We start from the raw sequence: 13,876 nt of genomic DNA on the forward strand, positions 1-13,876 counted from the left end.
TCTCTCTCTCTCTCTCTCTCTCTCTCTCTCTCTCTCTCTTACACACACACTGCTTTTGCAAGCTTTCTCTGCAAAGTGAAACACAGAGATGTCAAAAGCCCAGTGCTTCTTTTCTAGAAAAAAGTCACCATGAATGACTCCCTCGTTCTCTTAGAATGGCAATGGCGTCCACCTGAGAGGTGCAGGAACTGGGTTCCGGAGAGTTCCGGCTGAAAAAAAAAGCCCTGCAAAAGCCTGAATCAAGAAAAGAGGAGGGCGGGCTGCAAAAAGAGACACAGAACACTCACACCAACCTCCTTATTTGTACAAAAGGTTATTTTTAATCATGGAAAAGAAACTATAGGCAGACACATGATTGCAGAATTAGGAAATGCTACCAAAGGAAGAAGAAAAAGGAACAGCTGAAAACCCGGTCCCAGGACAGACCGCTCATTCCTTTTCTCTAAGAAGGTCGCTCAGGAAAATAATGTTATCTGCAAGGAGAGAAAAAGAGACAAGTCACGCATTAAACATGGATGGACACAAACACGGAGTCAAAGACCATTGATTTATTAGTCACCTTCTAAGCGACCATCCCAAGTTGATGAGCACATATTAAGTTAAAAACTATGAAAACAGCAGAAGCATTTAAAAGAAGACTACAACCAGATGCCCATACAAGAAAACCACCATCCAGAGCAGGCAAGTTCTCAACTCTCCAGACGGCAAGTAGAACGCATTCACATACTAGACAATGGGTGGACGCTGCTGAGAATGGCTACTTAATGCGCCGGCAGGGGTAGTCAACTTGACCCCACAACCCACCTCACATGGGTTCTCAATACAGTGGTAACTCAGGTTAAGTACTTAATTCATTCCGGAGGTCCGTTCTTAACCTGAAGCACCACTTTAGCTAATGGGGCCTCCTGCTGCCGCCGCTGGAGCACGATTTCTGTTCTCATCCTGAAGCACTATTTCTGGGTTAGCAGAATCTGTAACCTGAAGCGTATGTAACCCGAGGTACCACTGTACGTGAGGAGAGAACAGAGGGTGCAGCCATTCCAGGACTACCTATCCAAAATAAAGCTAATGGCTTTTACGCGGTGAGCTGCTTACAAATGTTTTGCAACTTTGGGGTTGGTCCTAATAAAGGGTTGCATCCAGCTTAGTTTTACTCAGAGCACACCCACTGAAATCAATGAACCCAAGTTAAAGATGTTGATATGTTTCAGTTAGTCCTGAGTAGGACTAACCACTGGCTACAACCCAAAGTTATTACCAGCATACCGTGGGGTGTTTTTAGCAGGTGTTTCGTTCATTAAAAGGGAATTATTTTCTCCCTCTTTTCCTTAGCCACCTCTCCAAGCTGCCTCTCCTCCAACAACCACCCTGTCGGACAGAGAACGCAGGAAGATGGGAGGAAACCTATAATCGGTGGCACAGCCAGACATTCAAGTATTTCCTGCTAAACTCCTGAAATCTGAACTTTCAGACAAGGCTCGCTTTCTTTGAGAAAGCAAACAGAGTCTGACCAGCCTCTTAGTCGGCAGAGGGGAAGCGTGCAAAAGCTCACAGACAAGGAGGTAGTAATTCTCTGGATTCTGCCCTCCTCTCAATTTCTGAATGCAGCTCTCAGCTCAAAAGACACATCAAGATGCATTTAGAAAATAAACGAACTTATATTTTAGGACAAAGTAAGTTTTAAACCACAGAGTTAAACCACAGAGCCTAGGACTTGCCAATCAGAAGGTCAGCGGTTCAAATCCCCGTGACGGGGTGAGCTCCTGTTGCTCAGTCCCAGCTCCTGCCCACCTAGCAGTTCAAAAGCACATCAAAGTGCAAGTAGATAAATAGGTACCGCTCCAGCGGGAAAGTAAACGGCATTTCCGTGCACTGCTCTGGTTCGCCAGAAGCGGCTTAGTCGTGCTGGCCACATGACCCGGAAGCTGTACGCCGGCTCCCTCGGCCAGTAAAGCGAGATGAGCGCCGCAACCCCAGAGTCGGCCACGACTGGACCTAATGGTCAGGGGTCCCTTTACCTTTACCTTAAGTTTTAAAATGTGTACAATGGGATAAAGTATGACTGAACGTTCATATGTCATGAGGAAATACATTTAAGGGTGTGCATTGCCTGCAAACTTTCTAAAATGAAAACGACTTACACACCAACAAGAAAATGGGAGAACTTGAAGAAGCATGTGCAAAATTAAAGCAGAGCAAACACTTAGCTGTCTTCACTAAGAGCACCCAACAGCGACACCTTGTGGCACAGGCTAGGCATTTAAGGCATTACTCAGTTCTATCTAAATCCGCCTTGTTGTTCGAAGCAAGGAAGGAGAAAGGTGGTTCGGATGCATGGGCAACAAGCACAGCCCACTTGCCCTGCCTGGCTTGTCATAGGAAGTTCTTTACCTGCTATGATTGTTGTGGCTTGCCGCCTTACATTGTTCTTGTCTACATACTCGCCGTAGTCTATCTTCCCTTCCACGTAGATCCGAGCACTGCCAGAAGCCAAGTATAAGACAACAGGGGAGATTAATGGTGACATTTTGCTGGTAGTGGTTTAAGAGCTACCGCTAACAGATAGCGCTCATCTGATTATTCCGTAGTCACAGAAGGTGTGAGAGGGAAGGAAAATTTCAAAAGCCATTGCCGGGGGGGGGGGTGCGTATGTGCAAACCGGAGGGTGTCTCATCACAGCAGGCTACTGAAATGGGTCCTTCTGGGTCTACACACACACACACACACACACACACACACACAGGATATTTTAAGTTGTGAGTGGGCTTACAGACTCAGACTCCTAGAATTGTAGAGTTGGAAGGGACCACAAGGATAATCTATATTCCAACTCCTCTTGCAGTGCAGACATCTTTCACCCAACATGGGTCTTGAACCCACAATCCTGAGATTAAGAGGGTCTACCAACTGAGCTATCCCCGAGGGCTTATTTATTTATTACATTTATATTCTGTCCTTCAATCAAGGAGACCAAGGCAGCCTACACGGTTCCCTCCTTCCTCCCATTTTATGTGAGGTAGCCTAGGCTGGCAGGTAGTGACTGCCAGAAGGTCAGGCAGTGGGCTTCTTGCTGGCTGCATGGGGGCTTGAATCTGGGTCTCCCAGCCAAAATATACTATCCAGTCTGGCTCACGTGGGCTTCCATTCTGGTGTAATGAACATCTTGTGGCTTAGCTGGATTTAGATCACAAATAGGAGAGGACAGTGCAAATAAATATATAAAGGTAAAGGGGCCCCTGACCATTAGGTCCAGTCGTGACCGACTCTGGGGTTGCGGTGCTCATCTTACTTTATTGGCTGAGGGAGCTGGCGTACAGCTTCCGGGTCATGTGACCAGCACGACCTAAGCCACTTCTGGAAAACCAGAGCAGCACATGGAAACACCGTTTACCTTCCTGCCGGAGTGGTACCTCTTTATCTACTTGCACTTTGACATGCTTTCGAACTGCTAGGTTGGCAGGAGCAGGGACCGAGCAATGGGAGCTCACCCCGTTGCAGGGATTCGAACTGCCGACCTTCTGAGCGGCAAGTCCTAGGCTCTGTGGTTTAACCCACAGAGCCACCCGCGTCCCACTAAATATATAAGCACCATTAATTACTACGGCCACTACATTTATTACCAGTTCTTCACCTGCAGGTCCTAGGGTGAGTTAGAAGAACTTAAAATTTCAGAATTAAAACAAGATAGTCACAAGAAGAGGGTGGGTCCTAACCGTCAGGTATCAAGGGCCACAACAACAAAAAATGCATTTAAATAGCTCCAAAGAACACTAAAACATATTTCATCTATCATCCTTATTGTGAGTTAGGTAAGCCTTAGTATCCCTCCTTATTGTAGACTTATGTCTGAGGCCCAGATTGGTTTGCTTAAGAACATCTAAGTGATTTCATCGCCAGGGGCCTCCTGCCTCAGTTCATACATTAGGCCAGACCACAAACCCCAGGTTTTCTATACCAGAAGTGGGGGACCTGTGGTCCTCTGGATGCTGTTGGACTCCAACTCCCACCAGTCCCAGCCAGCATGGCCAACAGTCAGGAATGACCTGGAAGACCACAGGTCCCCTATGTCTGCTGAGCAGGGAAGATTGGTATACAAAGAATGTCAGCAGTAAGCTCCTGAGGTTTTGTAACACCTGACTGTTACGCAGACTTCCCCCAGGTTAACTCACCCCTTCTTCACATACTGATAGGCCACATCTCTTAGCCCCGGCCTGAACACAGAGATCCTGTGCCATGTCGTCTTCTGTGTAATATCACCTCGGTCAAAAGGAAACACAGAACAGATAAACACCTGTGGATTCATGGTCTTTTCTAGAGGGTGGGTTAAATCAGCCTTTTTGCAACGTGGCTCCCTCCAGCTGTTGTTGTGACTACCAACTCCCATCATTTCTGGCTGGGGCTGATGGAAGGGGGAGTCCAACAACATATGGACGGCACCACGTTGGGCAAAAACTTTCATGGGGTGGAAGAAGCATTCACTTCAACTCCATCGCATTTTCTTTCAACGTGCGATCATGGAGTTTCACGGTACAGCCACCCCATTTCTCAACAACAGACACCCACAACAGTGCATTCTGTGTGAAGGAGCCCCACAAGTGTGTTGCCATATGTGCACAGACACCCTTCAAAAAAAGATTGTTATTAGCCCCAAATCCCAGCACTCCACGGCCTAACATGGAGGAACTCTACGCACATAGAACCCTTCGCCCGAGACATGGAGAGTATGGATTGTCAAGGACACCCACAGTGGGGAAGGAGAGGCACAGCTATGCTGCACTGCAACCCCATGAATTTCCTCAATGCCAGAGAGATGCTTGCCTAGATCCCCTAAAGTGAGCCATGTTCATTTGGGTAGGGGACCTTTTCCAGCAGACATTGGGTTTAGAACATAGGCGAGTTAGTTCCTGCTGTTCCAGTGTTAAGAGTACTGTAGGGGGGGGGGACAAGTGCTTGGAGGGCACTGAGTGGGTCAGGAGATGGCGGAGATGGAAGGTGAAGGTGGCCTTAGGAATAAGGGCTCTCCAAGAATTTGGGAACAGGATGTTAAGTGTTAAGCTAAGGTCAGAAATAGCAACGGCAAAAGGTCAGGAGGGGCAGGAGGGGGAGAAGTCAAAGAAAAATGAGCCCCGCTGGAGTGAAGAGCAATGAAGGACACAAGGCAGGATAGGAAAAGGAAAAGAAAGAGTCAGCGAATGGAGGGATTTGTACACTGCTTAGAGAAGACACTTAGATTAAGTGGTATATAAACCGTTGAAATAAATTATTATTATTATTATTATTATTATTATTATTATTATTATTATTTTGCATTTATATGCCACCCTATAACTGGGGGTCTCAGGGCGATTCACAATAAAAGATAAATATAAATAAAATATAAATATAAATATATTGGTTATGGGATTTTTGTATTTTATAGATATGCTTATGTATATTATTACCCTCTTTATTATGCTCTCTGCCCTGTGGTCTTTTTGACAAAGGGTCTTAAATAATAATAAAAAACTGGCATTATAACATAGGTTTTGATTAACCTATGCTGAAACGAAGGAGTTGAGACTTTCATCTAACACAGCGTAATGCCAGAACAGCCCCCTAAATATGTCGCAGTTAACAACGCTGAGCCCTCAGCAGCGACAGCAGCTCACCTCCTTGGAACGATTCGCTTTCTCCCGATCGCCACATCTCGTTGGTTGCAAGGCTGAAGATGGTGACCGGGTTTTTGCCTTCAACTTGTCTCATGACAGGATCCTGTCCTACACGGCCAAGTAATTGGATACGATTCAAGGCTTTGAAGAAGAAGAAGAAAAAGAGAGCAGGAATAACTTAAGAGAAGGAACCACCATGGTTGTGTTGACACACCCTTGGCAGCACGAAAGACAGTTAAATAGCACAACGAGATTATCTGATACTGACTCCACATGCCCCACAGAGCTTGCCTGTCTCGTCTCAAGAAGAGCTACTTACATCTTTCAAGGACTAAAGGCAGCGCCGGCGACTCAGACTCGTGCCTCACAAACTGGCGCATCACCTAGAAGAAAGGAAAACAATGGGCAAAGCCAATACAGCAGGGATAGGGAATCGTGTGTTTTTTCTGTCAAGGGCCACACTTCCCTGGAAGTAATCTCTTGGGGGCTGGGGAGAGGAACAAAGCTACTTCCCCCTGCTTTTTGCCACACGCCTTTCCTCCATTTTTGTTCTCTTTCCAGTCTGCATGAAATTAGATTGCAGGCCACAGCTACCATCCCTGCAATAGGGCATTTCTGGTGGGGACTGTCACTTGATTTTGGGGGAGCTGGGGAGAGGGAAAAGGTGATGTGAGTGGTCCAGGATGCATCCATGTTTTAGCCGTTTGTGTAGTTCGGTGTCCAGTGACACACTTCAGCTCTGCTAACAGCCATCACCCATCTTCATTCATTTGCTAATGCCAATAAATAAAAGGTTTAATAAGGCCACATTTGTACCATACATTCAAAGCACTATTATGCCACTTTAACAGGCATGGCTTCCCCCAAAGAATCCTGGGTACTGTAGTTTGTTAAGATACTCCCATTCTCCTCACAGAACTTCAGTTCCCAGAGTTCCCTCGGGAAAGAGATTGATTGTAGTGCTGTGAGAAGAATATGGGTCTCCTAACAACTCCCAGTGCCCTTAAATAACCACAGCTCCCAGAATTCTTTGGGGGAAGCGATGGGTGTTAAAGGGGTATAATAGTGCTTTACCTATATGGTTTTGACATTGTCTAAAAGGGTCAGGTCTGACTGGGATTCTCAGACCCTGCCACAACAGAGTAGCAAGAGGCTGACAAGTAGCTGCTTAAAGCTGGCATTCTAGGGTTCTGCAGGCATCCAGGGCATGTTGTGCTGAGGAACTTTTTTGTTTTCCAGTTGAGGGTGACATTCCTTTGTGAGTAATCTGTTAGAAGTTGATGGCAAAAGCGGACAGGGCTACTGCTTTTCTCTCCCCCTGCCAGAGGTCTGAAGTATTTGCCTGCAAAGGTCTTTTGCAATTAAGCTGGGCTGCAATTTTTCACAGTTTCTTTGTACCACTTCTCACACTTCAAAACCACAGCCTGCCCAGAAGGTCAAATAGCAGGCATACAACCATAAGCAACTTCCAGCTCCTTGACTTTGCTTTCGATTTGTGTCTTCTACTTCACAGAAAACAGCGCTTAAAAACTGTGCCAAAAGAATATGGAATTGTTACCTGCAGTAAGGGCCTGCGCAACATTTCTGCTGCTTTCTTTACGTCTTCTTAGGGGGCTTTGCCAGTTCCTCTGAAAGACAAAGCAGCTATTAAAACAATCAGTTTCCTGTTGCCATAATACCTTACTCAATTTGTCTCCTCTTAGAACACAATAAAGCTATCCCTTTTGTCTTTTCTGCGCACTTCACTTTTGGTATAAGTCCCATATGCGCTATGCATCTAAAGCACAAAGCATAGGAAGCATAGAAACAAGCCAGGAGTAGCTGAAGAAACACAGTAACTCATCAGAGACCTTGTATATACAGTCTGGCCATCTTAACAGACATGGAAGAAAAGGGGATAACTTAAAATCCTGCCTTCCAGATGTTGTGGTGCTCGATCTCCCACCAGCCCCAGCTAGTGCAGCCAACTGTCTGGGGTGATGGGAGTCGTAGTAACATCTGGGGGGGACACAGATTCCTTATTCCTGGTTTAAAGTGAATCGTTTTGTGGCAGCCCCCCTTAAGTATTTCAGAAAATCCTGACCCTTTTCCTTAACCCACAGGAGTCATTAGACAAGACAAATTAAGTGGATTTCTGGCTGTTGCCCCAGGGTTATAATCAGGACTAAACCATGCCCTTAATCATCCCAAACAATTACTAGCTGCCACCACCAAAATATCAATACTTTGGGCAGGGTGTGTGTGGGTGCATTTTACAGGGTCACCACCCTGTCAACCTCTGCTCACCCTAGCAGGCTCACATGTAGTAGCATGGCTGAGAAGAATGAGACAATAATCTGGGGTGAAAAGATACAATGATTCAAAAGATGACATATTACTTTCACCGAACAGTTACAAATTATGAACACAATACACAGAACATGGCATCACAGCCAGCTAAGCGTTCGTTCTCCCTTGTTTGCGGTGAAGGTTAGACAAAGCTGGTTAGTTAGTAAGCATTTGTTCTGATTTGCTGGCAGGGAGGTTACATGGCATTGCCTCAGAGCAAGTGCCATTTTCCAGTGCATTTTCCTTCCACTTTCCTTACTGCACAAAGCCTGATCTTTGGAGGCAGCTAGTTTATTGTGCAAGTCCTCCTGGAATTGCAATTTCCAGAGTTCTCTAGGAAGAGGGATTGTCTCTTAAACCACTCTGAGAATTGCAGTTCCGTGAGGGGAACAGTGGCCTCCTAACAAATCTCAGCACCCTTTACAAACTACAGCTCCCATGATTCTTCGGGGAAGGAAGCCATGGCTGTTTAAAGCGATATGCCGGTGCTTTAATTGTGTAGCGCAGATGGGGTTTTAACCGCGTGCTTTAAAAACTGCATTAAGAGAGCATAAATTTGAAGTCGCTTTCTCTATAAAGTTCACAAAAAACCCCAACGTGGTGGTGGGAAAATAAGCTTGTGATGCTGACGCCTCTGGCAGAGATGTGCGTCGAGGAAGAAGTGGAGATGCGCTCCCGGCAGGACCCGCTTTGGGGAGAAAAGAGAAGGGAGCGCTCATCGTGCAATACGAGGGATCAGGGAGGAAAATTAAGATGCACGTATGAACAGGAGAGGCACGTCCGAATCCGAGGCAATTAAGGCCAAAACGCGTACACGTGCATAGAGTCACGCGGGCAAAAGCAGCGGGCGTGCAGCTCCAGGGGTTTTACATGAGGATGCAAGAGGCTGGATATACTGGGCGGGAGTGGTGAGCACCGTGCGGTTTGTTTGCAATGATCATAATAATACGGGGTAAGAAGAATATATTTATTTATACCCCACCTTTTCCCCGGGCGGGACACAAGGCGGATTACAGGTAAAATCAAATTACAGGTAGAAATCAAAGCAAGGCTTGCTTTAAACAACAACCTGGGGATCTACTGCCTTAGGAAAAATGCACCCCTGAATACTCTCTCCCCGCGCCCTCTGCACCCTCTATTTACCTGGAAGGAAACGAGGCTCCGTTTGCCCGCCTCAGATTCACGCGCTCGGGGCTACGCGGGTCCAAAGAGATAGGAAAGGACAGAGAAACCCACCGCGGGTCCGCGCGGATACTTCCGGTGTGAAATGGAATTGGGACCCCTACCGCGCAGACCACGCCGGGTTGAACCATAGAGAGGCGCAGGGGTAGAGCGACGCCACACCGGAAAGAGGGCCGAGGACCCAACGGCGCCTTTAAAGCGGAAGTTGGGGCTGTGCACCGAGCAACCAACCAATCAGCGGCAGCCTTTCTCTCCCTCCTCCTCTATAGCCCCTGGACCAGTTTCCGGATTTCAGTGGCGCTATTATTTCCATCCCCAGCAGAGGGGAGAGCGAGGCCGGTGAGAGACCAGGCGGGATCAGGTCCGTCGGCTTCCTGCCGCCTGCAAAAGCGGGAGTATTTAAAAGGGACTCAGGAGAAGGAATAGGCAAGGGGGATTGTCCTTGTTTCTCCGTATACACACACGAGGAAGCCAATGCCAGTCCTACTTCAGAGTAGACCCGTTGGAACGAATGAATCCGAGGAAGACTTCGCCCAGGTCAGCCGCCTTTTGGGGGCAACCAAAATGACGCACCTTTTAAAAATGCTGCCTGTGCGTGTCTTCTGCTTCTCTGGGGGGGGGGGGGGAATAGCTGGACTTGGAAGTTGGGTCCCCTGAAGACCAGCAGCACTCCTAACAATTGCCCTCACAACCCCCAAAGAGCTTTGTGAGAACTATAGATATGTATGAACGCAGGTATGTTGCTACCCAGCACAGGAATCGGCCGACATGGTGCCCTCCACATGATGTCAAAACACAGTTCTGCCCACAGCCATCCCTGGGTGGGCTTTAACCCCTTAGCGGAATTAAAGCTATATCTATTAAAAACATACAGATAATTACAATAAAACCAGCACAGCACCAGCCCTTTCATTAAAAGCAGCCAGTTCCCAAAGGCCTGTTATTCCAAGGTCTTCACCTGCCGGCAGAAGGACAGCAAGGAGGAAGCCAGTCTGACTTCTCTAGGAAGAGCCACCATGGCCCAAGTTCTGGACTGATGAGAGATGCCGTCTAGAAGCCTCTGGAGGGCACTATATTGGTTATGCCAGCTGTAGCCCGCCCCCAGTGCAGCCTTTGCACAGCAAAAAAATGTCATAATGTTTGCAACAGACATTACTCTGGCAAAGCCCACAGTGGAGCAACTCAAGATGCATCCTGGAATCAGCCACAAGACTGTGTGGTCACAGGTAATGTCATCAGCCCTCCCTTGTATGATCTGAAACAAAATTTCCACACACATACACTTTAGAAGCAAACAAAATTAGAAGCTTTATTCACAAATGTATCACTTTCTTTTTTTAAGAAAAAGAATCATTTCTCAACAGCTATAAAATTTGTGCTGTCCAGCAGCTAGTGAAGTAAAGCTATCTTCAGGAAAGTCAGGGGAACTCACACAGAGAGGCTTGAAACCCCCAAAAGACACTGCTGCAATTGGCCAAGTCTTCATGACTGGGCTAGTCAACAAAGCAGTGTTTTGCGTTCAGGAAAACCACAACAGAAGTTAACACTTCAACAGGGGCATAAGGTTTACTTTATTTTATTTATGAACACTTTACATAACATAATCCCCAGAACATCAAGGCATTCTAAAAAGCATTTATAATTCCCTTCCAATGTGCTTGAAACACCACCACCCATCCCAGACGACACTTGGCAAAAAAACAGATCAATCCTTTACCTGTCAGTATTGTCAGCCACCCACATTAAGAACAGCAGGTGCTCTATCCTGGACACAAAAAAGGCAGCCATCAAGACCAGGCTGTATCCCATCTGCTATTGCTCATGGAAAACATAATCTGTTTCCAAATATAGACTTGTTTTATTCAACCCCCATTGGCAGCAGGGCTAACCTGTTGATTTTAGAAGGATCCTGTTCATTAGGTCTGTTGAATATTAAATATATATTTTGCATTGGTTACTTTCTCTGGCTCTGTAGATGGGACTTAAATGTTAGTGATGGCAGGGCCCTCCCCAACTGCAAGAGGAACAAGCCACCTGCTGCCTGAATCGTATTCCATTTGAAATACAGCTAGGGGCTGTGTGTTGTTGTTTTAAAGTGAAAAACACAAGGGGTCTTGAAAACACATGATAACCTAAAAGCTAGAGAAAGGAAATAAAGTTGTACACTCTTCTGATAATCCTGGGAGGGAAAACAAACCCACTCGTTTCAGGCAAAAGGAAGTGACAGACAGGTTTAAAAAGAGGTTATGTTGTAATGTGATGGGTAGCAACTATCTCTTACATGTAGCCAGATTTAGTACTATGACAATCGCATGACGGAATAAGTAAAAACACAGTCCCTTAAATCTGAAGGTGTCTCTTGTTTCTAAGGGGTGTGTTTTCAGTGATTTGAGGAGCCTAAACCATCAAAAGCCACCAGCAGTAAAGCTAAACGACCGGGCATTTTTCCCTCCAACCAGACGCTTCTTGCTGTTTGGATGGTTTGAGTTGGCTCCTGATTCTTGAGGCCTGGCACATTCCAAAAATTTATCCTTTTTGAAGCTCTGGGCAAGACGGGCTGCTCTCAGCTCTCTGAAAAAGAGAGGAGGAATTTGGTATGATTTAACACAAGGGGTTGCCAATGTCGCACACACATTTGCACATACAGACTTTCCTTCCTGCCCACAGGGCCCTCTTCCACTGTTGAAAGTGAGCTTTCTACTGTTGGTAGCAGTAAGTTGTGGTGTAGTACATAACAGTGTGCTTGGTTGCAGTGTGGATGGGCAAAACTCTTGCTACTTTATTGGCTCCCCCCCCAAAGAATCCTGGGAATTGTGGTTTGTTATGGGGTCCTATAACAAGTCAACACCCACAACAAAATGCACTTCCCAGGATTCTTTTGGGGAAGCCAAGATGGATAAGAGTGCTTTAAATTGCATGGTGTAGATTTGCCACAACCTCCTTTCTTCCCTTTGCCCTGCCCACTCAAAACTAGCATGAAGTCACAGACCCTCCTCCTCACTTTAAAATAGCAGGAGGTAAATAAAACTGAAATGGAAAGTCAGTCTACAAGGAAGACGTGGCACTCCCAGTGAAGGATTGTATCAGAGGCATGTGGAAACCCAGATGTCAGAATTCTGTGATGAGGAAAAGACATGGCTTGGATTTTTTTCCCTGACATAAGCCACAGTTGCATTTAGAACAGATAGGAGAAGCATTGGCCATCTAAATGCTGCTGAACTACAACTCCCATAATCGCTGGCCACGCTTGCTTGGGGCCTGGTGGCCGCTGAAGTTCAGTCAACATCTGGAGAGCCAGTGGTTCTTCACACCTGATTAAGAACATGTTCTCCCTGCAAAGGAGAAGTCGCTGCCAAGCCAGGTAGTCCAATGCCCTTGTTGTTTGCAAATCTTGATTGGCTACTGAAGCATGAAGGTCCTTTTTTTTACCTTTCCAGCATGGCAATTTTGAACCTCTCCACATTCAGCTGTTCCTGAAGCTGGGCAGCTTTCCCAAGAGAAGGCCGGAGGACGGAGTGTTTGGTTAGTGCAGTGGCTGATGGCCTCACAACCGGATCAGGATGAATCATCAGCTGATGCAAGCAGGGGAAAGAGAGATTTTTATATTCAGTGATGCAGTTGGATAATTTTAGATGCTGAATTTTCAGGGGGAGGGCAGGCTCTTTAGATGGCAATGTGTTTTGGGCATTACTTCAGCTATGCGGTAAGCTTACCCTGCTACATAACTGGATAGCTCAGTTGGTTAGAGCGTGGTGCTGTTAACACCAAAGTCGTAGGTTCGATCCTAATATGGGACAGCTGAGTATTCCTGCATTGCAGGGGGTTGGACAATGATCCTCAGGGTCCCTTCCAACTCTATGAGTCTATGATTTGAGCACCTTCCTCATTCTGCTGAGTGGGGTCCTTAACTTCTGCCTCAAAGTCCTGATCTGACGGCACCATGGCTCATATTATTGATGCGTGGAAATGTCACTGCTCTCCTCATGCTAGGAACTTAGGAAGCTGCCTTATACTGAATGAGACCATTGTCAATTCAGCTCAGTATTGCTTACACTGCCTGGCAGCAGCTCTTCGGGGTTTCAGGCAGGGGTCTCTCTTGGCCCCACTTGGAGATGACTGGAACCAAACCTGGGACGTTCTACATGCCAAGCATATGCTGTACCACTGAGAGTCCCCCAAAGGACACTCACACTGAGCAGTTCTGCAAAGCCCCGCGACAGCTGCTGAGGGATTAGCGGAAGGTTGCCTTGGCGGATGTGATGCCACAGGGTGCCGTTGGTAGGCAGGGAACCACAGCCTGCTGCCAGAGAGATGGTCAGTGCAAGGGCAAAGATGTCTGCTTTGGGCAGGTAGCAGTATTGCTATGGAGGAAGCAGAAGATTTTAAAAGGGAAAAAACTGTCAAGAGAGGTTATGGACCCAAGTCTGATCATGTTCAAATCAGCATCTCTCTTCAGGAAAAGGGATTTTAATGGGAAGTGTATAAGTTCCTGCTTCTGCTGAAGCCCCCATGAGCCAAAGAAAGCCCACATCATTACCTCTTGCAAGACTTCATTGGCCAAAAATCGGCTATCACCCTCTTCCACCTGGGGATTGGTTATGGATGTCACATGTCCAAGGTCCCCTAAGAAAAAGAAACTTGTGAGCCATGAAATGCATTAATATGTGCCAGCGGTCTGTGCAAGCTTTCTGCATTCAGCGAGTCCTACACAAGACAGA

General features: G+C 46.6%; 2 protein-coding genes across 11 annotated transcripts in view; both read right to left on the bottom strand.

Moving 5' to 3' along the window:
* Positions 1–297: 297 nt before the first annotated feature.
* Positions 298–9,338, bottom strand: SSBP1 (single stranded DNA binding protein 1). Of its 2 annotated transcripts, none has more exons than XM_081879029.1 (7): positions 9,120–9,338; positions 7,207–7,276; positions 5,968–6,031; positions 5,649–5,789; positions 4,170–4,257; positions 2,392–2,480; positions 298–473 (listed from the first exon to the last, which is right to left on the bottom strand). In XM_081879029.1, the coding sequence occupies exons 2-7, from the start codon at positions 7,228–7,230 to the stop codon at positions 430–432; spliced, it is 450 nt and encodes a 149-aa protein (XP_081735155.1). In that variant the 5' UTR covers positions 7,231–7,276; positions 9,120–9,338; the 3' UTR covers positions 298–429. The 2 variants fall into 2 exon arrangements, with proteins under 2 accessions (XP_081735155.1, XP_081735154.1); XM_081879028.1 differs by having other exon boundaries at positions 4,170–4,263; positions 9,120–9,335.
* Positions 9,339–10,441: 1,103 nt separating this feature from the next.
* The window catches only part of WEE2 (WEE2 oocyte meiosis inhibiting kinase), a gene marked incomplete at its 5' end in the record, with an annotated part of 28,946 nt that continues 25,511 nt past the window's right edge, over positions 10,442–13,876 (bottom strand). For all 9 annotated transcript variants that reach the window (XM_081878918.1, XM_081878910.1, XM_081878914.1 and 6 more), the window contains 4 exons: positions 10,442–11,729; positions 12,588–12,730; positions 13,349–13,519; positions 13,696–13,781. In XM_081878918.1, coding sequence (XP_081735044.1) covers positions 11,564–11,729; positions 12,588–12,730; positions 13,349–13,519; positions 13,696–13,781 — 566 coding nt within the window. In that variant the 3' untranslated portion in view covers positions 10,442–11,563. The remainder of the gene's footprint in view (positions 11,730–12,587; positions 12,731–13,348; positions 13,520–13,695; positions 13,782–13,876) is intronic.

The sequence above is a fragment of the Podarcis erhardii genome (genome assembly GCF_964252035.2).
Source record: "Podarcis erhardii genome assembly, chromosome: 10".
Lineage (NCBI taxonomy): Eukaryota > Metazoa > Chordata > Lepidosauria > Squamata > Lacertidae > Podarcis > Podarcis erhardii.

What these genes read in the sequence shown, in the direction of transcription:
- SSBP1 (XM_081879028.1), bottom strand. Translation starts at nt 7,230, where the DNA reads ATGTTGCGCAGGCCCTTACTGCAG. An exon ending in GCCTTTAGTCCTTGAAAGAT is followed by an intron (nt 5,790 to 5,967) that starts GTAAGTAGCTCT and finishes TCTTCTTCAAAG; the next exon opens with CCTTGAATCGTATCCAATTA. An exon ending in AAGCGAATCGTTCCAAGGAG is followed by an intron (nt 4,264 to 5,648) that starts GTGAGCTGCTGT and finishes TGTTTCCTTTTG; the next exon opens with ACCGAGGTGATATTACACAG.